At 40.4% G+C, this 25,057-nt stretch overlaps 3 protein-coding genes across 4 annotated transcripts; 1 reads left to right on the top strand and 2 right to left on the bottom strand.

The window, feature by feature from the left end:
* The first annotated feature begins 12 nt into the window (after window positions 1–12).
* On the top strand, window positions 13–7,741 carry abhd16a (abhydrolase domain containing 16A, phospholipase). 2 transcript variants are annotated; one of them, XM_044208973.1, is made up of 20 exons: window positions 13–167; window positions 744–803; window positions 892–958; window positions 2,141–2,227; window positions 2,496–2,581; window positions 2,759–2,832; window positions 3,033–3,140; window positions 3,362–3,476; window positions 3,584–3,685; window positions 3,805–3,868; window positions 3,997–4,046; window positions 4,363–4,486; window positions 4,605–4,709; window positions 4,802–4,865; window positions 5,036–5,092; window positions 5,820–5,882; window positions 6,000–6,076; window positions 6,288–6,386; window positions 6,506–6,552; window positions 7,108–7,741. In XM_044208973.1, the coding sequence occupies exons 1-20, from the start codon at window positions 27–29 to the stop codon at window positions 7,189–7,191; spliced, it is 1,674 nt and encodes a 557-aa protein (XP_044064908.1). In that variant the 5' UTR covers window positions 13–26; the 3' UTR covers window positions 7,192–7,741. The 2 variants fall into 2 exon arrangements, with proteins under 2 accessions (XP_044064908.1, XP_044064909.1); XM_044208974.1 differs by having other exon boundaries at window positions 17–167; window positions 747–803.
* Window positions 7,107–19,457, bottom strand: vars1 (valyl-tRNA synthetase 1). Its single transcript, XM_044208861.1, has 29 exons — window positions 19,309–19,457; window positions 18,378–18,730; window positions 18,162–18,305; window positions 17,773–17,980; window positions 17,572–17,687; window positions 17,322–17,397; window positions 16,868–16,968; window positions 16,634–16,761; window positions 16,341–16,505; window positions 16,152–16,233; window positions 15,936–16,055; window positions 14,869–14,977; window positions 14,591–14,770; window positions 14,302–14,426; window positions 14,056–14,159; window positions 13,786–13,944; window positions 13,042–13,132; window positions 12,796–12,901; window positions 12,564–12,634; window positions 12,175–12,300; window positions 11,968–12,072; window positions 11,331–11,478; window positions 10,994–11,121; window positions 10,579–10,734; window positions 10,195–10,419; window positions 9,848–9,959; window positions 8,643–8,818; window positions 8,145–8,294; window positions 7,107–8,058 (listed from the first exon to the last, which is right to left on the bottom strand). The coding sequence occupies exons 2-29, from the start codon at window positions 18,726–18,728 to the stop codon at window positions 7,990–7,992; spliced, it is 3,831 nt and encodes a 1,276-aa protein (XP_044064796.1). The 5' UTR covers window positions 18,729–18,730; window positions 19,309–19,457; the 3' UTR covers window positions 7,107–7,989.
* A 1,045-nt stretch (window positions 19,458–20,502) lies between these two features.
* LOC122882036 lies at window positions 20,503–24,480 on the bottom strand. Its single transcript, XM_044208975.1, has 3 exons — window positions 23,882–24,480; window positions 22,188–22,991; window positions 20,503–21,431 (listed from the first exon to the last, which is right to left on the bottom strand). The coding sequence occupies exons 1-3, from the start codon at window positions 24,194–24,196 to the stop codon at window positions 20,916–20,918; spliced, it is 1,635 nt and encodes a 544-aa protein (XP_044064910.1). The 5' UTR covers window positions 24,197–24,480; the 3' UTR covers window positions 20,503–20,915.
* Window positions 24,481–25,057: the final 577 nt, after the last annotated feature.

Here is a 25,057-nt window from a genome sequence, read left to right on the forward strand (position 1 = left end):
TCAAAGCGCTTTCGCGTTTGAGATTTATGATCAGTGCAGGCTTCCGTAGTCCTCGTAGTGTAAGAATGGCTGGCTGGATGTTGCTTCGTTGTATTTTAGGGCCTCATTTGCAACGAATTCACCGGTCACCGGACCCGTCTCGACCTGAAGGCAGAGCGGGGAGGAGGGTAGGAATATCTATAATGTTTTGCATATGTTTAAGTACAGCCGACTGCGAAAACGGAACAGTATTTCATCTCTTAGCATTGATGTAGCTCCCTCTGCGTCCCGGAAGTGTCAGGTGTTTGTTATTGAAACCCTGCTGTCACTGCACTCTACAGCCGGGGTGGCAGTTTGTAAATGAATGAAATGACAGGCGCTCACCAAAACTCTTTGTCTTTTCATGTTCAATTCCTTTCTGCTTCACCGTCACAGTTTAAGCCAGACTAACTGTAGCTTCATAAACTGTTTTCCTCAATGACATTAACCTGGTTATGCTAACGCTAAGTGGGAAGCAGGTGAGAGGGAACTCAAGACGGGAAGAGAAGAGATAGAAACTGAACAGAAAACGAAGAATAAGCATATATGTTAACTTTAACAGATCCACTGTAACGACGGTGTGTATTTGGAATATTTATTAACCTGTTTAAATGGCTAGAGTCAGTGCTGCTAGCTAGCTAGCTAGCTAGCTAACGTTAGCAATCTGAAAGGCAGACGTTAGCAACAGTGCTCATGATATGAACAACATTTTCTCTCACTCTTAGCAGGGATGGAACTACCAACCCAGGAGTGTGGAGAAACACACTGACAGCATCCTCGGCTGGGTTAGTATGGTTGCTTGCATGCTTGATAATAATCTATGGAAAGAGTTAAGAAGTTTTGTCAAGTAAAGTTTGTGTTTTCTCCCTCTAGGCTTCAGCACTGTGGTCTCTGTCCTATTACAGCTCTCCTCTTCTCCTCTGCTATCTGTACAGGAAAGGTAGGTTGTATAAATTATGTTTGGTGGGAAACACAGGGAGACTTATCTCTTCTCCACTATTTACTGCAGCTGAAATTAATAGAAATATTAGTTGATCAACTGAAAATTAATCAGTAACAATTTTGATCAGTCTCCTATCAAGGAATAACCGCAAACATTCTCTGCTTCCAGCTTCTTCAGTGTGCAGATTTCTTGCTTTTCTCTATTCAATGTTTTTGTAAATTGAATATGTTTGGTTTTTAGACTCTTGGTTGTACAAAACAAGACGTTTGAAGATGTTCCCTTGGGCTCTGGGAAACTGTGATAGACATTTTTCACTATTTTCTGATGTTTAATAGACGAAGAATAGAAGGGTTAATCAATTAATTAAGAAAATAGTCATCAGATTAATTGAAAATGAAAATAATCATTAATTGTAGCCTTAGTTGTGACATATAATCATATGAGTTGATGTTCCAAAGAGGGACAGACTTGGTTGTATAAAAGAGACAATGTTGACAAGGACTGGGTGATAATTCAATATGATCATTTTTTGAATTTCAACTAAAGAAAATCGTAATGTAATTTCTCATACATATTATGATATTTGTTTACTGTATATTGGAAAATATCCAGGTTAATATCGTGATAATGATGTCAACCTCATTGCCCAGTCTTACTTACATGTAAACAATCCCAGCTTTGGGAGAATAGCAAATTATAAAAACACACTGAAGCCATTTTGTTTCTGATGGTGTATAGTGCCTTTGTACTATTTAAACGTGAGCTTGACATGTTTCAGTAGAAGTCTTTCTCAAAAGGTTTGGCAGTGACATATGTCAAAATATGTTGTTTTTTTTTAAATTCTGGATGACATTTCTCCTTCCATTAAGGAAGAAAAATTGCCACTGGGTGGATGTTCTTGGGAATTGCTATTCTCCTACAAGTGGGATTAATATAAAGTTAATCAACTTAATCATCCACCAAGACTATGCATCAATAGAAATGTAATTGCTTGAGGTTGTGTGCTACTTCTTAGTGTATAATTGAGCTTCTGATATTGATTTATGCATATGGTTGTAGGGTAGTTGTCAGACTGTGAATCTTTTTTATATTGGTACCCGTTAATGAGGCTCAAGTCTGGCAAAGAAAGAGAGGGGGCTATGTGGATGTCTGTGTCACTGTTGCTTTGTGTATTTTTAGGTTACATCTGCAGCAGTAAGCTGGTTCCAGTGAGTCAGTATGTGGGTACAGTGCTGGTGTGTCTTCTAGGAGTGGCCTGTCTTAGAGGTGAGGCTACAGATTTCAATTGATTGGCAGGTGATGACTAATTCAATTCATTCATCTTTAGATATCACAACGTATGCTGTATATGCTGCATGCCAATAAGATTTAATTAACATTGAGACAGTTGTACAAGGTCTACACGCACAAAGCATACTAAACGCACCCTTGAGGCTTTGTAGCAAAATGTTTTTTGTATCTCGTGCACTCCATTTATATCTCTCTCTGTTTTTGTTTTCTTCCTGCCTCTCTTCCCTTTCATTGTCTCCCCAAGGGTGGGGGAGATGGAAAAACTCAGAGTATCTTCAGTTTATCTCCATTCTTGAAGAAACCAAGAAGAATCACACACCAGCAAACAAGGTGAGGTCATGGCAACTACTTGAAAAGTACTGAACATCAGGATTTGCTATTGGTATTAGTACTCTAGTGTTTTGGGGAAAAGGGGACAAAAGAATAATTACAAATATGTTATCCATATTAATACATTAGAGCTCAATTCAAGGGACAACATATTTTTTGTTCGTACTTTCCATGTAGAAAAAAGTGAGGTGCTATGACTTTGACTTCTCGTGCTGGCCTTCGGATTTCAGCTGGACAGAAGTCAGCAGTCCGTAAGTTTTTGCTGTTATATTTTATCACCATTTGAAAGGGCCATGTGTTCACGGCAATTCTATTCCCACCAGGGTCAATTCATTATAAATACATGCATTCAAAGCACTGTGAAGTACATTTGATAAATGCATCCATTGAATGTCAAATTGCTTTGTGGCTTATCTGTTTCATTGTAAGTCTTTGACTCTGTGTGTGACAGGAAACTATCCAAGGCTGGTGTTTCTCTGCTGAAGCCAGAGCCCAAATTGAGAGGAGCAGCAGACAGTGTCCTCAACTCTGTGCGTACTCTACCATGCCACATCATCAGGTAAATGCAGTTTATGCTGCACGATCCAAAAAATAAGGCTCTGCATGACTGCAGGATGAAACTGCAGATTTGTTAGTAGTATCACAGTAAAGGGATAGATACAGTCTGCTTTATAGTATGTTTGCATCCTTTTTCACTGCTATTCAGTCTCATTTTTCTAAAAATAAAGTATTTGTCCAATGTTGCTACAGTGTCATCATATCTATTTTCTTCCTCTTCAGTTTTCTTATTGCCCACTCATTTGGGAGGAGGATGCTGTACCCTGGCTCTGTAGGTTTACTGCAGAAAGCCATGAGACCCATGCTCCAGCAAGGCCAGGCTAGGTTAATAGAAGAGGTAAAAAAAAAAAAACACACACTCACTCAATCTCTAACTGTCACCTAAACTCACTTAAATAAATACCAATCATCATTCTCTGTCAATTTCCCTCCATTTTGTCACAGTTTGACGGCCAAAGGAACAAGCTTGTGGCATGCGATGGTAATGAGATCGACACAATGTTTGTGGATCGAAGGAGAGACGGGGGACAGATTGGGCAGACCCTGGTAAATGTTTGAAATGACTTGTTGTTTTTGTGCCTCGGGCTTGTTTCAGGGTCCAACAAAACTCGTGTCACATCAGTCACATTACAACTGGTTCTTGAAATGTATGAATTCTGCCACAGGTCATCTGCTGTGAGGGGAACGCAGGCTTCTATGAGGTGGGCTGCATGAACACTCCATTGGAGGGTGAGGAGTCCTCTACTTCACAAGAGTCAAGATATTTTATAATGTTATTTACATTTTTTGTGGATAAGCATAGTCTGAAATTGTTGTATTTCAGTTATAGTTCAATCTTGTGTTGATGTGCACTGTAGGTGGCTACTCTGTGCTGGGCTGGAACCACCCTGGCTTTGGAGGCAGTACGGTAAGCAGTGTTGTCAGATTTGGTACCACAGTTAATCCTTAAACCAGCATGAGTTTACAGTGTATGCCTGTGCTTCACATAGTCCTAACAAACAGCACAGTGGAAAATAACGGTATGTTGAATTTCTAGTTTCAGTTGGCCAGTATTGCATAAGAGAAAAAGTACACTCCCATGGTCGATATTATCAACGGAGTGGAATAAAACATTGTAGATCTGTTAACTCTTTGGAAGGGGATGGTTTCGTAGATGGGTTAAGTGTTACTGTTATGTTTAATAATGCATGGACATTGCTTTTTTACTTGTATCTTTCTACTAGGGAGTGCCATTCCCCCAGAATGAGGCAAATGCCATGGATGTAGTGATCCAGTTTGCAATACACAAGCTGGGCTTCCAGCTCAGCGACATTGTCATATATGCCTGGTCCATAGGAGGATTCACAGGTACACAAAGACAAGAACAATACATGATCGGCACTTTTGTATGCTATAAATGTGAATCATGTTATTTAGTCCTTCCTCTTCATTTTCTGTCCCTCTGTCTTTCCATTTCCTTTCTTAGCAAGTTGGGCAGTGATGTCTTACCCAGAGATCCAATCATTAGTGTTGGATGCTTCCTTCGATGACCTCCTACCTCTGGCCCTCAAGGTCATGCCTGACAGCTGGAGTGAGTCTCTAGTGGTTAAAGGTCATAAACTCCTAATTGTTTGCAGCAGGTAGCTTTGTTTTAGTAACTGAAATATCTTTGTTCTCTCTTAGGGCCGTTGGTACAACACACAGTTAGGCAGTACATGAACCTCAACAATGCTGAGCAGCTTCTCAAGTGAGTGGGACAGTCTATTAATAGTGACACTAGTCATAAAAGTCAAAGTCTGCATCATTGAATATTATGCAACATATTGGAGTGTAATTGTGAAACTAAGTTTATTTTTTTGTTGGCGTAGCTCACAGTGATGTGGCTGATGATTAACACAACTCCTTCTCTTCCTCCAGATATCAGGGACCAGTCCTGCTGATCAGGAGAACCAGAGATGAGATCATCACCACAACGTAAGTCCCCACAACTTAAAATGTCTCAATATATAGTATAGCAGGTTTATAGTATGCTTTCCACTGGGTTTACACATGCATAATGTTAGCAGGAAATATTTTGGTTGAAATAGGATGTTGAATGGGGTCATAACAACGGTTCAGTAAAAATGTGAGATGTTTTCTTCCTGCCTCTCTTCCCTTTCATTTTTTTTTTTTTTTTTTGGAAAAGGAAACCAAAAGACCATTGTATTAGTGGTTGGAATATTTAGGTACACCCACTAGTATGTCATGAAGTAATCAGTAACATTTTGCCAAGTAGTTAAAGAAATAAAATGCAATAAAATATATTTTTTTATTGTTGGGTGTTTGTTGTTTAAATGAGAGTACATTGTATTATTAGTAAGTCATTTATTGTTACAGTAATTAAAGTTAAGTGTGACATAATTGTGCACATCATTGTTCTATATATAAAGTAGATGCATGTCAAATGGTAAGGCATTTTCTGTATTCAAGGACTCTAAACATTATAGGAATATACCTTACACCATAGTTATATAATCCTTTCAACATAATTAAAACTACCCAGCACTTGAATCATCTACGGTTTCCAACACAGTAATTGTCAATATGATGAAGGTTAAGTGCTTTGCTAATTGATGCAGAGGTAGGAGGAAGCATCCACTTGCCTAGTCACTGACCTGGTCACAAGATTACTGACACTGTACGATATTACACTGTATTACAGGGGTCCAGAGGACGTCATGTCTAACAGAGGCAATGACCTCCTGCTCAAACTGCTACAATTTAGGTCGGTCTTCTGATTCTTAAACATCTAATCTCTGTATTCTCATTGCTGGATACGCTCAATGTATTTGGACATGTTGAGTGACACACATAAAAGTGGTGATGTCATTTTCCTGCCCAGGTACCCCAAAATAATGACAGATGAAGGGGTAAGAGTTGTCAGACAATGGCTGGGATCCTCCAATCACTTAGAAGAAGGTATGTGTGTGCCCATAGGTTCACGCCACCATTTGACTATGTTTGACACTTCAAATTGCCTTTCAACTCTGCTTTACCTTTTAAGTTTATTTGCAAATTAGAATTAAACTTAATTTAACTGTGTATTTCTACATTTAAGGATTTCAACGCTTGCATAGTAAGTTGGTTTTATAACAGCTGTGTGTAATGCCAGCTCACTCTTGCTCTGCAGCATCTGTGTACAGTGGCTATGAGGTGGACGATGACTGGTGTGTGTCTGTGCTGCAGTCTTATCAGGCAGACAAAGATGTTTTGTTTCCATGGAGTGTTGGTAAGCCTCGGGGTCTTTCACATTTACTAGGGAAATTAACTGCACATAGCACTACCCTCATACATATATGTATCACCTCACAGTACTTTTACATGATCTGACACTCTTAATGTTACCAGGTGAGGATATGACTCTAGAGGGAAGGCGGCAGCTGGCTCTTTTTTTGGTAAGGAGATAATCTATTATTATCGATGCCCTCAATCTCAGTGTATACAGTTGTTTCTCCTGTTGTCTTTATTTCATCTCTGCAAGTCAGGTTACATAGGCTAATTTCCTTTTCTCCAATAAGCCCCATTTTCTTGTTTAAGGTTGGCTTACCTTCCCCCTTCTCTCGCACAAAAAACACATCCCAGCTATTCAGACATCATTACTACTGAGGAACACTTTTCTGGTCGCCATAGTAACCAACTCACCTGTACTCTCAGGTTGACTGGTGTAATATATTTCACCACGCTCAGCTTATTGAAGTCATTTAACATCAAACAAGAGGAGTGCCATCAATTACAGCTAATGCTATGCTTTTCCTCCCTTGGTAATGCCTTCTGAATTAGGCTTTATTCACCTGCCATGTAAACCCTTAAGAGATGGAAGAGATTTGTATGGCACTGAGCCAGATAGACCAATGCTAATATAATCAAGTTATGCACTTCTTGTTCATTGCCCTCCCACACCTCTCATTCTCCATTCCTCCTCCATCCCCACTGTCTTTTCTCTCTACCAGGCGCGGAAGTACATGCGAAACTTTGAAACGACACACTGCACTCCCCTCCCCGCCTCCGAGTTCCACTCACCCTGGAGACTGTAAAGAAGGATGGGTGGATGAGAGGATATGAGCAGCTGAGGATTTGGATGGCCTGTGGTCAGAGCATGTTCCTGGCATGGTGTGAATGTATTACTGTGATTTTGTTCCAGGTTCTTTCCAAGACAAATTTGTTGTCATGTATAGTGTTGCTGTGGTGGCATCTGGAAAGATCTGGTCTACCATCACTCCCCCTCTACCCCCACCCAAAAACCTGTAGTACATCTTTTCTTTTGAGGTTAGTCATACTTTTAGTTTTTGTCTCTTTTAAAAAAAAAAAAGAATGCATTTCATGTGAATGCATGAGCCATCTATCTCTCCTTCCATTGTTCCCTCTTTGGCTGTATTTGTAAAGGAGCAATTATAAGTAGAAACACATCGCTACAATTTAAATAATATAAAATAATCTTAATGCTGTCAGAACAGGAATTTATCTTTAAAATGCAGCCAAAAAAGCTTTTCAGGTTTATTTCTTTTCTGTGGACACTGTCTTTATGAACAAAGCTGTATCTATAATGATGGCTCTAACATGCTCTATTAAATATGCTGAATACAATGTTTGACATAAGGGACTGAATTCATTTGTTCATTACTTGATTCAAGTGATACAAATTGCAGATATACAAGAGACTTAGATTAATAGATTGCCTCAGAACAATACACTGGTGAAGACAATTGTCATAAGAGCTTTATTGAATTCCCTCCATACTATAATCAACTTGGAAAATGAGTATGAAAATTAATACACAGACATGAAAAAAGTGGAAATAAATGATCCTGATTTACATAATGCTAAGGGGAGAGTTACATCATTTTCCTGAAGTTGTCCATGGCTTCTTTTACTTTTTCAAGTTCAGTTTGGCTCTGCCGTAGCTGTGGAGAAAAGGAAGTAATTATTTACCAGTAATTCACATGTCTTACACACCAAGAAACCCTGTGACTCAATTTCTTTTTCCCACCTTCTCAGCATCCTGCTCCTGCACCTTCACTGGCACCTTCTCCTTGTAGTCACTCTTTGCTATCTTCTCTCTCAGTTTCTCCATCTGTTTCTCCAGGTCACCTTTCTTTGTAATAAGCTTAGCCACTTCTTTCTCCACATCAATGAGACCCTGGGGGAATTAAAGGTGAAGTGACAATAAGGACAATAGTTGTACATTAAGATCATGTTATTTCAGGTCAGTGAAGGAGACCTAGTTTAAATAGTATTCCTAGCATATTTACCTGCTTCAATTACAAGTAGGTGCAGTGTATTCATGCTCTTAGATTAATCAGGTAGTCAAAACTTGTCAAAACAGAACCAGTGAATTTAACTGTTTTGTAATTTTAAGAACAAGTAAACATCACCCAAGCTTGTGTCTAAGGAAGCTAAATCAAAACCAGAACTAATGTATGACACATAAGAAGAGGTAGAGCGATGGGAGAAACCAAACAAAATTGAACAGACTACCCGCCCTCACCTTGAGCATAAGGTTGACAGTACATCTGTCAGAGGCGATAGCCACAGCACAGCCTTCTGGGACAGGCTGGTTGGCAGTCAGAGGAATGACGGCCTGAGAATAAGACAAGGTCTGAATCTGCAGACTGTACTTCTGCACCAGGGACACGGTCGCAGAGTCTATGCACTGGAGGTAACCTGGGAGAGAAAATGGGCATCATATCGTAGAAAAGGTTTCAGTCGTAGTCATCTGGACACTGTCAATTGTGAAAAAATTGGACAGGAACTCCCGTCCAATTGAATGAGGGACTACACCGTCTTATTTAGGCATCATAAAAGATAACTTGTTGACAAGATACATTCAATACAGCCTGTGGTTGAAACCATTAGTGTGAACAAAAACAGATCGTTGTTGATGTACATTCACATGTACTGGCTTAAGGGAAATTCGGGTATTTGTCAACCTGGGTATTATTCTCATACTTTTGCCAATTACATTTATTACCAATAAAAGTCTTGCAATCAAATCTTACTTAAGTAAATGCACAGAAGTGTTATCAGCAAAATGTACTCAAAAGTCTCAAAAGTATGTAGTCATTATTCTAGAAGTTATGTTACTAGATTGTTATTACTGATGCATTAATGTGTAAGCAGCATTTCATGTTGTAGCTAGCTGAGGTGGAGCCAATTTTAACTACTCTACATACTGTTTTGTAGTTTAATCTAGTACAATGCATCATATTTTATGAGCTCATCATATGTCTTGTATGTAAAATCTTCAATCATCAAAGTAACAAATATATTACATTTAGAAGTAAAAAGTACAATATTTCCATCTGAATTTCTGTATTAAGTATAAAGTAGCATAAAATGTAAATAATCAACAGCAATGTCTCTTTCTAGAAATCATGACCCGTTTACTCAAAATAATCCACAGACCTTGTTGTGAGCAATTTCATGTAGGAACTATCGGTAGAAAGAAAATAGTTCGAACATGAAACTGCTCAACAAGGTCTGTGGATTATCTTGAGTAACCGGGTCATGATTTCTGGAAAGAGACATTGCTGTTGATTATTTCAAAACTCACACCGAAACAATCTAGATGGATAAATAGCACTACAGGTAAGGGGAAAAATATGTATTTTAGATTTTTGGGTGAACTGTCCCTTTAAACCAAGAATCATTCCAGAGTAACTTTTATAATTTAGTTGATGTGTGTCGTCTTACAGTCAGCTCTGGTCTTGGTCAGGTTGTAGTCGGCCCTCAGTGACCTGATCGTCTTGACCACAGTCATTATGAAGTCCATGTCACGGTCGACCTCCTCACTGTGCCAGCAGAACTGCAACAAATCACAGAAATAACGTATGGCTCACTAAAAAAAAGGAGCGCATCACACAAAAATGACCCTCAGTGACTATTATTTAAAATAAGTGATGTTCATCCTCTCATAATATGTGAAACTGTAACTTTACTGTAACTGTAAAAATAATGTATTGCTTCAGTTCTGATCTGCACAGGCATTTGTACATCAGTGAGTTTTTTAACATCCCTCATTTACCCTTTCCATATCTCACCTCCTCTGTGTCAGGGTAAGATGTGACACTGATGCTGGGGGGATCGCTATGAGGTCGTCGTCGTGGTAACCTCTGGTAGAGTTCCTCAGAGACGAAGGGCATCATGGGAGACAGAAGGCGCAGACCGACTTCTAAACAGGTGTAAAGGGTCTGTCTGCACACCAGGGCCTGTCTCTGGCTGGTGCTGTCTTCCTCTGCTTTACTGAACACTGGTTTCACACTTTCCTGGAGGACAAGAAGAGCGGGAAGGAAGAGATGAGGAAAAAGTAGTGGAATTTGTTATGGTCACACAGTCTTCTGCAAAATCATTAACTTTGTATATGCCCTCACAATCTATTTAAGATAAATGGAGCTGGGCTGCTCAGTGGTCTCAAAGTTCCTTACCAGGTAGACATCACAGAGCTCATACAGCCAGAAGTTGTAGATGGCGGTCGTGATGGCTGGGAAGTCGTAGGCCTTGAAGCCAGCGTCACAGAGACCAACAGCAGCACTCAGTCTAGACAGAATCCACCTGTCTGATACGCTCTCCTCTCCACACAACTGAGGATTGAATGAAGTGTAAAGAGAAAATGTTCTGATTCAGTTAACACAACTCCTATACTGGGTAACTCCCAAAAGTTTATGAATACAAACAGGGCAGCATATGGGTAAACTATATCCCCAGACAAATAATGGTAAAAAGAAAACAGTTTTACTAAACATTTACAAATATGGTACGTATGTCACTGGGTGAATATAAATAAGTATGGATCAGTCCTTGTTTATGTTCTGTATCTTTCATCTTTTCCCCTGGTCTCACCTGGGCTTTCTCTGATGGTACAAAGTTGTCTCCCAGCGTCTTCATGGCAAACTTCACAGCATTCCACAGTTTGTTGCAGAAGTGACGGTAACCCAGGATGCGGTTGACATCCAGGTTGATATCCCTACCTGGGAGACACACCGATGAATAAATGATCATTTCAGTATATATTAAAATAGATTGATTTTGTAACAATTGACTTTGTACTGAGAGGATTCTAATGCCGTCTTTTACCCAGTGTTTTGATATATTTTATGAAGTCACGGTTGACATCCAGGCCGTGGGCCAATAGAGGAACAAGGTGAAGGAGAAGGTAAGAAAAGACAAATTATTTTACCTTGGCTAGTGTAGGCACACAGGGCGAACCGGAGAGCATCTGTGCCACACTCTGGGATGCCATTTGGGTAGTCTGACTTCTGGCCCTGCTTTGCCTTCTCCACCTCCAGTGGATCCAAGTTGCTGTCCATCAACTGGACATGCAGACCCTAGAGGGTAGGGGGATGGGTAATAAGGAGGGATGTACCATTTATAAAACAAAACAATGTGTTCAACAATTTTCTCCTTATCTTGAGAATGAGAAACCCCTTTCAATTGCTTTGTTTGTTTTTTGTTTGTTTTTCATAACATGTATTGATTTTCCACTGGTGTTTTAATTGGACAGGCAGGACAGGACCTTTAAAGGAAAACTATAAGGGTAAAGTGCAGTTTACTAAAAGTCCTTCAGTGCCCTCTAGAGGACAGGTCTTCTTCATCTGACTGAGCACTTTTTCCCCCAGCTGGTGAAGAGATTGATGGCCTCAATAAAAGCTTGTTGGAAGCAGAAAAGGGTGCTTAATAAAGCTTACATAAGAATATGGGCCTCAGGGGTGCAATGAGCGTGTGGCGACCATGTAAAAGACAACCCAAATGGGGGAGAGAAAAGACTTTATGTTTGTGTGTATCTGAACGTGCATCAAAACGTGATTAGGCTTTACCTCTAGTGAGATCCCTGTAATGACGTCCAGAGGGTCAATGACGTTGCCCAGAGATTTGCTCATCTTTCGTCCGTGGGCGTCCCTCACCACTGCATGCAGATAAACCTGTAAAAAAAAGCATCATTATTATTTAGTCATGTCCTGCTAATAACACTAATGTCTCATCCTGTTGTTGTTTTGGGTTTTGGCAGTTTTGATTGGTCTCACCTCTTTGAAGGGCAGCTTGCCAGTCAGTTGGAGGCCCATCATCACCATACGAGCAACCCAAAAGAACAGGATGTCATGGCCCGTTTCTAGCAGGGTGCCAGGGTAGAACACATTCAGGTCCTGTGTCTAAAAGAAAATCGCAAATAGCAACATTTATGATGGAAATACATAAACAACACTGTTTAAAAGTCATATTTTATATAGAACACAGGCACAGTCAATGGACGTGAACCAGTTTAATATATTAATAAAAGTAAAAGTGTAGAATTTGGGTGGCAGAATTTCCAGTTTTAGAGAAGTGTTTCTACTGCAGAGGATATCTTTGCTATCTACTGCCAAAAAAAGTGCTATTTGTGTCTGTAGAAAGGTGGTTGACCTCAGTCTTTTACCTCATTAGGCCATCCAAAGATGGAGAAAGGGAAAATGCCAGACGAGAACCAAGTGTCCAGAACATCCTCATCTGAAACACAGGAACAAAAGTTATTTAATCTGTCTGAATATGGAGTAGAATTAATTAAATTAGGTGAATCTGTGTAGTAGCAAAACATGAACTGATTAGATATCCTTTACAATAATTGTGGTAATGAGACTGCTAAATTACTAAAAACTATTCAATCTTACCCTGTCTGAGGGTAATTTTGTCCACAGACACATTGAAGCGTTTTGCTGCCTTCTCTCTGGCCTCCTCCTCCGATCTCCCACTCACCCAGTAATGACCATCCATGTCCTGGAGGGAAATAAAAACGAACAAAAAAAAGAGTAAATAAATAAAGGAAACAGGCAAAGAAAGGCAGAAAAACAACGCAAATAGCTTTTATTTGTCATCTGAAAGCCTCCAGACCTTGACAATAGGGACAGACATCTTACCTCTCCTGGTTTCACAGAGGGATCGTTGACAGTGACGAAGTAAGCAGGAATACGATGACCCCACCACAGCTGCCGAGAGATACACCAATCCCTGAGAGGAAGACAGATGGATCAAATCTGAAATAGGACTCACTACACACCTGATTGTTCATCTCTAGAGCTGAAAAAATTAGTCGATTAATCAATTAACCGACTGACAGAAAATGTATTGGCTATTTTGATAATCAATTTATTATTTGTATACTTTTTTCGAGCAAAACTACCATACATTCTCTGGTTCCAGGTTCTCAATTATGATTTATCTTTGTCTTATGTGATAGTAAATTAAATATTTTGTGTACTGTTAGTCTGACAAAACAAACATTGTGAAGACATCACCTTGGGTTCTGATGAATTTTGATGGGCATTTCTTACTATTTCCTTGACATTTTATAGACTAAAATATTTATCAAATAATCAAGAAATAACCGTTAGTTGCAGCCCTTCTATTGTGAGATCCTTTAAAAGAATATCCCTATATATCCCATATATATCCCTATATGTCAAAATTCAATTTAAAATGCTTAACTGTACTTAACTGTCAAGATTTCAGTGTAAAAGTGCAGATACTATATGTATGTATTAGCCACTGTGATAACACTGTCTACCATAAATGAAATTGGCCATAACTGCTCAGATCTATTTTGAAGTATTAAAAAGAAGTATAAAACAGAAGAAACACATTTAAAATAAAGAGATCATTACCTGATGTTGTCCATCCAGTTGAACCACGTCTTGAGGTGGTGATCAGGGATGATTTTGAGCTGTCCCTCTCTGACAGCATCTGCGGCCTGCTTGCCCATGTCTGTGCAGCTCACATACCACTGCGGCTTCAGCAGCGGCTCCACAATGTCCTTGGAGCGACTGATAGGGTAGATAAACAATGTGGCTTTAAGGATTATCCTGAATAGGATGAAAAGGTCTAAAACACAAAAACCCTGTGTCCCCCTTATGCCCACATGAAACTCACTTTACCTGCAGACTGGGACAACCATAGGGTTGTCTTTGATCTCTTTAAACTGGCTTCTGTCCTTGAGAGCCTGAAGCACTGCCTTCCTGGCCTCAAAACGCTTCATGCCCTGGGGGACAAACAGAATAGTTAAAAAGGAAAAAGTAAGAAATAAAACTCCTACACCAAGAAAACTATCGAAAACCTGACTTTTAGTGTCACAATGGAAATGCACACACTGCAGGGGGAAGAACGATAATGAGACACTATACCAGGAAGGGAGGAGGCACGTTAATGAGCAGGCCATTCTCATCCAAGATGTTGATGAAGGCCAGATTGTGTCTCTCTCCAACCTCATAGTCATTATGGTCATGGGCTGGGGTGATTTTGACAGCACCTGAACAGAAAATGGTGCAGAGGGACAGGAGAGGCAGGGAGAAGAAAAAAAGAGAATAGTCGTAATAAGGAAAGTGGCCTGGCCTAACGACTTGTTATGATTACTTATTCTAAGCACACTGCAGACCCACAGACAGATTGATCTCATCCTGTAACCATGCCCACCTGTTCCAAAGCTCATGTCCACAAAGTCATCAAAGACAATTGGCATCTTGCGGTCACAGAAGGGGTGCAGCACCATTTTTCCCTTCAGATGCTGATATCTGGAGTCAGCAGGGTGGACAGCTACAGCAGTGTCTCCCAGCATAGTTTCAATACGAGTTGTTGCTACAATTACTTCCTCGTCTAAGGAACAGAAGGAGAAAGAAATATAAAGAACAGTATTACTGAAGTGGCACAAGGTGTCTTTTTCAAAATATTCTGTTCTCTATGAGCTCATGTACCTGATCCATCCACCTTGTAGGCAAAAGACACCAACACTCCAAACTCCACTTTCTCTTTGTAACCAGGCACGGGCAACAGAGTCCTGCCAGTGAGCTCCTTCTTATCCACCTGCAAACCAACCAGCAGATTTAATTAAGAGAGCACAGCATGGCCAGTACTGGCAAATGTGTTTAGATCTGTCACCATCACAGCCTTATAACTGGGTTAACAAAGCAGGGCAGGGTTCTGTCTGAAAACATTTGCTATGAATACCAAAATCACACTTTTTTTCAATACCTTCATTTTCTGAGCATAATCACATATTTCTACGAAGTCCAATTTCTTCTCCTTTTTTTAAGGATTATTGTTGTGCATTTTGCCTGTAATTGGCAGTAAGCAGCTGAGAGCCAGACAGGAAATGTGGGGAGAGAGAGGGGGGTTGACAGGCAACAAATGTTACCAGCTGGACTCCAACCAGGGACGTTACAGCTTATGTGATATGCATCTTAGCCCCTAGGCCACCGCAATGCCTCCAAAATCTAATTTCCAGATTAACAAACTGCAAAACATAAACATTGACTGGCTGAAATACAGTATACATCTAACAAACTTAGGAATTAAATCTGGAAATTTCTGATCAATAAATGTAGATCTAAGAATTTAAACCAAGACAACTTTGTGCTTCACAGTTTTCAATACTCTGTTTTGTAGGTATTCTAGTTTTGGTGTTTGATACCCAGCCCTAGTGATGAGTTGTGTGTGTGTGTATATATATATATATATATACACACACACACACACACACACACACACACACACACACACACACACCACTCATTACTAGGGCTGGGTAGTAACACACACACACACTATCAGTCAAAGTTGTTGTTTTGTTTTTGTTTTTTGTTTTTTTTACACATCATTTTAGGTTAAAGCTCAACTAAAGTGTAAAATCCTAAAATTAAAAAATAATAAGAAAAGAAGTAGACTGACACATTTTTGTGACTTTTGTGATTTTACAGGAAAAGGCCTAGATCTTTATCACTGTAATAAGATGCATTCCTTATCAATTAACCAAAACACTTGCCTCTATGTCAGAGATGGCAGAGTTTAGTGTGCAGGACCAGTTGACCAGCCTCTTGCTCCTGTAGATCACTCCCTCATCATGCATGCGGATAAAGGCCTCTTGGACTGCATAGGAAAGTTTCTGGACAGAGAAATGGGTATAGACATGAGAATGAGGAATATTCTTCTAATTCTTGAGATTCTATTCAAATTAGTTCAGGGATTTCCAAAAACTTACAGGGTCCATAGTGAAGCAGGCTCTGTCCCAGTCCAGAGAAGAGCCGAGCTTCTTAAGCTGGTGGTAGATACGGTCTCCCTTCCTAAAAAGGCAAAAGGGGCTGAGTTATTATTGTGTCTTTATTCCAGTATTTATCCCAGTTCACATCTCTCACATTTCTTCCTTTCTACTACTATTTTCTTCACTCACTCGTTCTTCCATTTCCAGACTTCCTGGATGAAGTTCTCCCTGCCCAGATCGTGACGACTCATACCCTTCTCTCTCATCAGCTTTTTTTCCACCACCACCTGGGTGGCGATACCAGCGTGATCACAGCCCGGGTTCCACAAGGTGGTCTCACCTCGCATCCGGTGCCTGGACGAACAGAGCAAAGAACACCAATTCAAATAAGTGAGATTTAGGCAGAAATCCCATGATGCAACAAAAGTCTTAGTAAATATGGCTTTGAATTTCAGGCTATTGAACAGTCAAATTGTAGTTACCATCTGGTCAGAGAATCCTGAATGGCGTTGGTGAGGGCATGACCCAGGTGGAGTGATCCAGTCACATTAGGTGGAGGGATACACATCATGAAGATGCCACGATGGTTCTGGTCACTAATACTCTTCCTCTGCAGAAAGCAGTGAGGGAGAGAGACGTTTTATTGCAGACTAAAATAATCAATAAAAATAGAACATTTTCTGTGAATATAGCGCAAGGGGGAGGACCTTCCTTACCCCATACTCAGGCTTGAAGAATCCCTGCTTCTCCCACCATGGATACCAGGCAGCCTCCACATACTGAGGACTGTAAGAGTCAGGAAGCGGACTAATGACATCTAACACCAAAAGAGAAAGAGAGAAAGGGTTGACATATGGACCTGAAGTTAATCGCAATAAAATTATTATAGAGGGTATGCACTGATGCCACTTTTTCATATAATATAATCCCTCTCACCACCACTAAGGGGCAAAACTTAAAGAGTTAAAGAGTTTCCCCTTGGGGATCAATAAAGTATTTCTGATTCTGATTTCTGAAAACAAATATGCTATGACTGCTACAAAAGAACTGTGACAGTGAACACTGAAATGTGTCCAAAAGATTTTTTGGGAATATATAAGACGTCGTCTAAACAGAAGAATCCCTTCTGTTATAAGAGAGAAAACACTCCCACCCACACTGATCAATCACCTTTTTTCTCCCCAGGAGCAGTGGGGATATTGTATGTGATCACTCCCAATTCCTTCTTTTCTGGTTTGGCCTTTTTCTAAAAGAGAAAAAAGCATGTGATTTGATGTCAAGTGATCTTTAACCTATGCAAAAAAAAAAAAAAGAAAAAAAAAAAGAAGCTAGGTTGTTGATATAGGCCATGTTTATGTTTTTCAAAGCTGCTCCAATGTCTTACAAGAAAGTTGTATTTGTAGAAATTAAGTATCCATACCTCTGTCGGTGGCTGCGTTTTTTTCTTTGCCTCCATTTCCTTCTTCTGCTGGAACTTTTCCAGCTTTTCTCTCTTCTTAGCTTCCTTCTTCAGCTGGGCTTCTGTCTTTGGTGGGCCTAAAGAAGGGAAAACATAAAGAACATCAGAATACTGTTTACACAAAAAGAAATATTCATGAACTCTGGCACAGAACTTCCTCACCATTAGCTGTGGCATCGGCAGAATCAACAACAGGATTGGCATTAGCAGCTTTAGCATTTGCAGCAGCATTTGTCTTCGGTGTAACTGGCACCATCTTCTCACAAAGAGTGATCTTCCCCAACACCTTCAGGAACTGTGGCTGGTTTATGCAGGTCGTGAACCACCTGGTAACATTGGTCAAGACCTTCCTGTCTGATGGCTCTAACACCTAAAAACAAAATATATTAATCAAACTATGGCTGACTGGACAATTTAGTACTGAGAAATCTTAGCCAAGTTTGCCACCTGTCAACATTTTACTGTGCCATCAAACTATGGAAACATGCTGAGAGACAATCAGCAAAGTGGAAAAACCTGTAAGACAAGAAAGTGTTGCACAATATACGCACATATTTAAAAGGTAGAAGAACAGCTGTAGCTACAGCCATATCAGCCAGGGTGATGCTCTCCCCCACCAAGAAGGTTCTCGGTTCCAGTGTCTGATCGAGAACCTTTAGAACACGCATCAACTCCGCGCGGGAACTCTGCTGGAGCTGAGAACACACAAGTCATTAGAGAATAAACCCTCACAAGAACAAATCACATCATTTGGATACTCCTCTCACCTTCTTATCCATTCCCATCACCCCCATGAGTGGGAAAACCACAGCACAGGACACCGGGGTGAGTTCATTGTCTGCAAAGCTGAGCCACTGCCAGACCTGGCTCTGCTGCTTTATATCTACACCAGCCCTCTTCCCCTGTAAGGCCAGGTACCAGGCCACAGCGCTGGCCCCACTGAGGACGGAGTCACCTTCCCCAGCACCCAGCACCAGGGTCGGTCTGGAGCAGGCATTCAGGGACGCAGGAGGGTCATCTGTGAGGGTCCTCGAGCAGGATGGACAAAACTCTGCAGTTATGAGAGCCAGAAGGCTCCTGAAGTCATCAGGGTGAGGGGAAACGTAGAGAGTGGCCATCCCTGGTAGAGACACAGAAATGATGTGCATTGTGAACTGGTTTTGACTTGAGCATATTTTCTTTGCTGTCACTGAGTAGCTTGGCAAAACAAGTATGCCTGCCATGCTATTCAAGACATTCTGTATCTGCCTGACAATGGTGGAGTGGGTGTTTTCCGGTCGTTAGTTCATCAGTGTCACTCCAAACTGACATCTACGAGGGATATGAGCTTTATAAACAAACTGTAAACAAACAGATTTTAATGTATGTATGAAAACATTTTTTTGTACTTTATACTGGCCTAAATCATTCGTCAATCATCGTTTAAAAGTGTCAGACAATGGCTATGTTAGCTGGTTAGCTATCTGTTTCACTTTCTGCAAAGCTTATCTCTACGACCTGTCAAAGGCTGACGAAATATCATGCCAAACAGGCTAGTTAGCTTTAGCTAATCAGACAAACAAACTCTTGTTCTTGAAAGTGCATGCTGAGCTTGACGCGTGTTAACGCACGTAGTCATTGTTTAAAACTCGTTTAAAAGTTAATGTTTCAGAAATCTGTGGCTTGTTATTGAAAATTTCTGTAAGAAGTTACCCATACCTTTGAATGAAACAGAAAGAGACGTCAGCCTAACTTAGCATACACAGCAGAGCCACATGAATCCTCCACCACGGCCGTCTGATGCAACGAGAGCTAGCAATGTGTTCCGGGTTTGATTTGCCGCTTCCGCCACAAAACGGAAGTCCATAAAAGGTTTTATTTTTTTAATAATGATAAAAACAATACCACCAACAACAACAACCATTGGTGTAAAAAAGTAAAGTAAAAGCAATATATAAATCATAAATAATAAAATACTCTGTCACAGTTAAATAAAAGTGTCAAAATTAAAATGTCCCACATGTATCCATTATGCAGAATGGCTCCTTTCAGAGTGTTATTTTAAAAAATATATTAAATTGCATTATTACTATTGCATTAACATATAAGCAGCTTTTCAATATTGTGGCTCATTGAAAGGGGGGCAATTTTAACTATTTTACACAATGTTGGGTAGTCTCATCTGTATCAGTATGTCCTACTAACAATACCACAGTGTGGAAATGCAAGTAAAAATCCTGAATTCAAAGTTTTACTGAAGTAAAAGCCCTAAGTATTATCAGCTAAATATATTAAGAGTATCAGCAGTAAAAGTATTCACTATCCAGAACTGATTCTTTCAGAGTGTTACATTATTATATTATTATTTATATCATATATCTTTATTATATTATTGGATTATTATTGTTGATGCTTTAACATGTAAGTAGCAATGCTGTGCTGGTAGAGGTGGAGCTGATTTTGACTGCTTTTTATATAGCTCCTTGGTAGTTTAATCTATAACAATGCATAATTCATAAACTTCTCATATGTTTTATCTGCAAAATCTTAATCTGCAAAGTAACTACTACTATATCTGTATAAAGTACAATATTTCTCTCTGAAATGTAGTGGATGATAAACAGAAAGTAGAATCAAATGGCAATACTCAACTAAAGTACAATTACCTCTAAATTGTACTTATGTACAGTAGTGTGTTCTACCCATTTTGTACTGATATTTTATTATTTTATGTTTGAAAGGTTTGGATTTCATACATGTAAAGAAATATTAATATGTAAATATTGTTTTGTTATTATTATATTATTGTGTGTTACCATGAGCATTTACAGAAAAACAGAACAAATGTTGTTCTTTCTTGTTTTGATGGGGGAAACATTTCCATTACACAAGCATATACAAAGACAAAAACAGTACAATAAGCTAGCATTCTCTTTTATTCAAATGTACATGTAAGCAAACATTTATCATAACAATTATCATACAAGAATTGTTTTGAATAATTACATCCGAAAGCCTTGTGCACAGTGTTTTTTGAATCACAGTTATAGTTATATCCCAGCTCTCAAATACAGCAGATTTTTTTGGACAGCCAGCCACAGTGAAGTGTAAGACCTACAGTACAACATTTGTAATTCACAAAATTTGATGTAGTGAATTACAATGTTTCCAAAACAACTAAGGCATCAAATGACATCAAATTGAAATAGTTCCCCCTTTTTCACACTCTTATGTGCTAAATAAATTTACAAACCAAAACTGGAGAAACATTTGGAAAAGTTTGTTACTAATGGCATCAAGTGGAGTCTGGACTTTTCCTTCACTTTTCACTCTGACTCCTGCTCAAAAGCCCCTCTCACCGCACCAATAACCATATCCACCATCCCCATTATTAAACCCCCTCCCAGCCTAAACACATTACCCACCCCATTTCCACTTCTCCACACCAGCCTCTCCAACCCGCCACCTACAGCTTTTGCCTGACCCCCCATCTCTGACATCACTGTTCCTACATACCCCTCGCTCTGCTCCCACAGCCGGCCTCCAAAGAACTTGGTCACCCACCAGCCATTATCCAATGCATCACCTAATATCCCCACTGTGTCTCCAGCCAGGGTCCCCATGCCAGTGACCCCAGTGTGGCAGCTGTTCAGCAGGGCCCCCAGCATGGAGGAGATGCAGTAGTAGACACCGAAGAAGCAGGTTTCCCCGATACCCAGTAGCATTTCTGCAGCTGAGCCCATCCAGGACAAGAGGTCAGAGGTCAAGAGATGGAGCAGGGAGAAGGTGTCTCCAGGCAGGGCAGACAGAACTCCAAGGTCTTCCTGAAGAACGTATGTCACCTGAGTAAAGATAAGACAAAAAGGTCACTTTTTAAGTGAGATAGAATGGTGTGAATAATGAAATGATAGAATGACCTGAGGGAATGTAATGGGTTGACACCTCCTACTGGCCACACCTCATTCCAGTCTCTGACAGGAGCAAACTGGAATGAGGATATTTAGCAAATGATTCTGAACATGTTAAAATGCAAATGTTTCTCTACAAATTGACTACACTAAACTAACATCTCACTGTTTTATTTCATGAACTTTTTAAAACACTTGTAATTATCAAGTATTTTGCCTGTAATTGGTCAAATTAAAGGGACACTCCCCCAATTTTACGCATGAAGTTCGCTTTACTCATCATGAGGACTTCTACTACTGTACTAAACAATTGTATAATGTCTTCTGTTGCTCTGGACGAGCTTCTAAAGTCTGACAAATTAACCATGACAATGTCATCAGAGTCATCTCAGCTTGGGCTTGCAGTCTTAACTTTGTAACAGAAGGCCTGTGTTACAAACTGGGTTGTGGCAGGCTTTATGCAGTTGCATTATGGGAAGTGTAGGATCCAGTATTTTTGGAGCTTGACCCATAATAAAGGCTAAAAGTCAGGATATCTCAGCCTCTGCTGCATCGATTTTGACCATAAATTTTTTTCCCTCACAAGAGACACATGAGACCTTAAGGAAGTGTAATACTAAATTGCTGGAGTACCCCTTTAAGTTTAAATAAAACAAAACTATGTCTAAATGATTCGGTCACTTGTATCACCTGTCCAGGTAACTGGGTGATTGTGGAGAACACAGGCCGCAGCAGAGCTCTAAGGATGGACAAGGTGGTGGAAAGGACGTAGAACAGAGTGCTGCTGGAATTTGTGTCTGTCTCTTGTTCATCCACAGTTTCATAGTCAGCTGAGGACTCTGGAGAGTCTGATCTGACAGCTCTTGAATGCGTCACATCACGCTGCTCTTTACCGCTGCTCTCTGAAGTCGCTGCATCTGCTGTCATTTCCTGTGTGACATCAGCAACATCAGCTTCCTCTGGCTGAGCATTAAAACCAGCCGCCTGTTCCCCAGCGATCAGTGGCTCTGCGCTTTCCTTAATGTCCTCATTTCCAGGGAGCCCCTCACTGTGAAGACCTGCTCTGATTCCAACAGTCTCCCCATCTGCTCCTCCACAGCCTTCTGAGAACAGCTCTGTCACTCCGAGCATGTCCTCCAGCTCCTTCACGCTCACTTGTCTCTCCCTTTCCCCCGTCTCTCTGATTAACCCCACACTGAAGCCACTCTTCCCTTCTGGGACAGTGCAGCACACTGCAGACCACAGCGGCTTCGTCTGACACTTCTCTTCTCCTTCCTCAGCAGCCCCGAGACCTCCCACCCCAGTCAGGATGTAGAGATCACCCCCTAAAGTGCTGCACTGGGGAGTGATGCTTGACTGGACCAGTGTTGTGACTGCTGAGTCCCAGTGTTGAAGCGGGGATTCTGTGGGTGAGACAGGATGAGATGGATCCCCACCTCCTCTGAGAAGGGCTGGTACTGCTACTTTAATGTTGTTGTCTCCTTCTTCCTCTGTCTGGCAGAAGAAAATCATCAAAACCAAGTGTTAAAGTATGAGTGCATTAGAATCTATGCAGGTGTACACTACTTATAACCCACTGAATTACCTTATAGATACTTCAGCTAGTATTTTCAAATGTGAATCAATACATTTTATTTCATTGATCATTTTCAAATGCTCAGAAGTTCATTGGTCATATTAAATTAGTCTATATAACATTTGAAAAATAGGACAAGTGAAAAATGTATTGTTCCCATTTTACTGAACCACTGGACTAGTCAAATGATAAATCTGAGGGGCTGATAATTAATGAGGTAGAAGTGAAGAAAAAAACAAAGTTTGGTACACAAATGTGTATTTATTTTTCAGGCTCTTTAATAATCTTTGCTCTTTGTGAAATATTGGGTACTTTTCCCTCTTTAGGCATTAAACAGTTATTTAAATTAAATAAAAAGGGGAAATGTCTCTTTGTTAACAACTCATGGACATCATTGGCAACAACTGCTTTTTGTAAGAGGTCACAATCCTAAAATGGTTAGGAACCACTGGTTTAATTTTTAACAGTCCATTTTATTTTATTAGCTTATCATATTTTTTATATAAAATCTTAATCTGAAAAGAAACTATTAACTATATCTGTCAGATAAACATAGTGGAGTTAAAAGTACAATATTTCACTCTAAAATCTAGTGGAGTAGTAACAGAATGGAAATACTCAAGTACTCAAAACTGACTGTACTTAAGTACAGTATATGAGTAAATGTACTAAGTTAATATCCACCACTGATTTACTGCTTCCATGCTGCAACACCAATCTGTGATCATATACTGTACTTCGTTTTTCAAATCCAATCATTCAAAAACAGGTAGTGCTACTTTAAATAGCATGATAGATGCATCTTTACCTTAAGCTCTTTCCCCTCCTCTCCCTCCCTCTCTGTCCATCCATTGCTAAGATGGAAGGCGTAGTAGACAGCTGTGTCACAGGTCGATTTGGACAGAGTGGCAAACGCCTGTCCCCCGGGCAGTCTGTGGCAGAGTGGTCGCAGCAGCGGCCCTTCAGAGGCTCCCTGAGGAGGCGTCTGCTTGTAGAAGCAGTGGCTGCAGAGGCTGAAGCCTGGCTCTGATTTGTCATCAGCTGGAAGAGACAGGCCTGGGCCCAGCACTGCCAGCAGCCAGACAGCCGCAGCAGCTGCACTGACAGCAGCAGGACACAGCATGGTGGTGGTGAGCTCAGCAAATCCCCTCCTCTCTCTCACACACACTCACACAGAGCAAGAGGGAGAGGCTTATAAAATATCCAGTGGTTTCCGTATATAGATGGAAAAGATAAGGTGGCCAAGGCTGCTGATGGCTTGTTGTTTTTCTCACTCGCTCCTTGTTCTCTCCTCCACTTTGTCTCCAACCATGTCTGTTCTCTTTTACTGACTCAATCTGTGTTGCAGACACACTCTTGCTTACTCCTTCATTTCCCTTTCCCTGACAACCTCGCCCCCTCTGTCAGTTCCACCCTCTTTGACTCCCCCCTCTGGCTCTACCTCACCCCTCCCTCTTATACTCTCTATGGTTACACCTTTAACTCCCATTGCTGTAAGGTACACAAGCCAAGCCCACATCCATTAAAAGCTGACAATTACCAGTAAGGCTGCATTCCCAAACAATGGTCATTGTACTAGGTTAGTCCCTTGATTGACACTCTTGTTGACCAGACCATTCTTGGTAAAGCACATTCCTGAAAGTGCTGACTCTGTATGAACAGCTGCTTTGAAATACTTCCATATCAAGCAGGACTTCTCACTTGAAAGGTAAAATGTGAGAAACTGAGCTCTAGATTTAACAATGTCAGTTCATGAAATCCTCATTAAAGCTTAATCCTGACAGTGTCAAAGTCACGGGTCATTGTCTCACCCAGAGTGCACTGATTCCTGAAATCTAACTTTGCAGACAAAACACAATCCCTTTCATGTCTTGCAGATTGCAGCTTGCTTTCTATTACAACATCATGCCTGTTGAGACATGATGTTGGCACTGACTGTTCCTTACAAAATCGTTATGTACCAAAAACAGTAATTCACATGTAA

Source organism: Siniperca chuatsi, linkage group LG9 (assembly GCF_020085105.1).
Source record: "Siniperca chuatsi isolate FFG_IHB_CAS linkage group LG9, ASM2008510v1, whole genome shotgun sequence".
NCBI classification, from domain to species: domain Eukaryota; kingdom Metazoa; phylum Chordata; class Actinopteri; order Centrarchiformes; family Sinipercidae; genus Siniperca; species Siniperca chuatsi.

Excerpts from the sequence above, each read along its gene's own strand:
- vars1 (XM_044208861.1), bottom strand. The coding sequence starts at position 18,728 with ATGGCCACTCTCTACGTTTCCCCTCACCCTGATGACTTCAGGAGCCTT. Across the intron at positions 14,771-14,868 it reads CTACAAGGTGGATGGATCAG|ACGAGGAAGTAATTGTAGCA; the intron begins GTACATGAGCTC and ends TCTGTTCCTTAG. Across the intron at positions 9,960-10,194 it reads CTTACCCTGACACAGAGGAG|TTCTGCTGGCACAGTGAGGA; the intron begins GTGAGATATGGA and ends GATTTGTTGCAG.
- abhd16a (XM_044208973.1), top strand. The coding sequence starts at position 27 with ATGATCAGTGCAGGCTTCCGTAGTCCTCGTAGTGTAAGAATGGCTGGC. Across the intron at positions 804-891 it reads CTGACAGCATCCTCGGCTGG|GCTTCAGCACTGTGGTCTCT; the intron begins GTTAGTATGGTT and ends TTCTCCCTCTAG. Across the intron at positions 4,866-5,035 it reads AATGCTGAGCAGCTTCTCAA|ATATCAGGGACCAGTCCTGC; the intron begins GTGAGTGGGACA and ends CTCTTCCTCCAG.
- LOC122882036 (XM_044208975.1), bottom strand. The coding sequence starts at position 24,196 with ATGCTGTGTCCTGCTGCTGTCAGTGCAGCTGCTGCGGCTGTCTGGCTG. Across the intron at positions 22,992-23,881 it reads AGGAGGGGAAAGAGCTTAAG|ACAGAGGAAGAAGGAGACAA; the intron begins GTAAAGATGCAT and ends TTCTTCTGCCAG. Across the intron at positions 21,432-22,187 it reads TCACCCAGTTACCTGGACAG|GTGACATACGTTCTTCAGGA; the intron begins GTGATACAAGTG and ends ATCTTTACTCAG.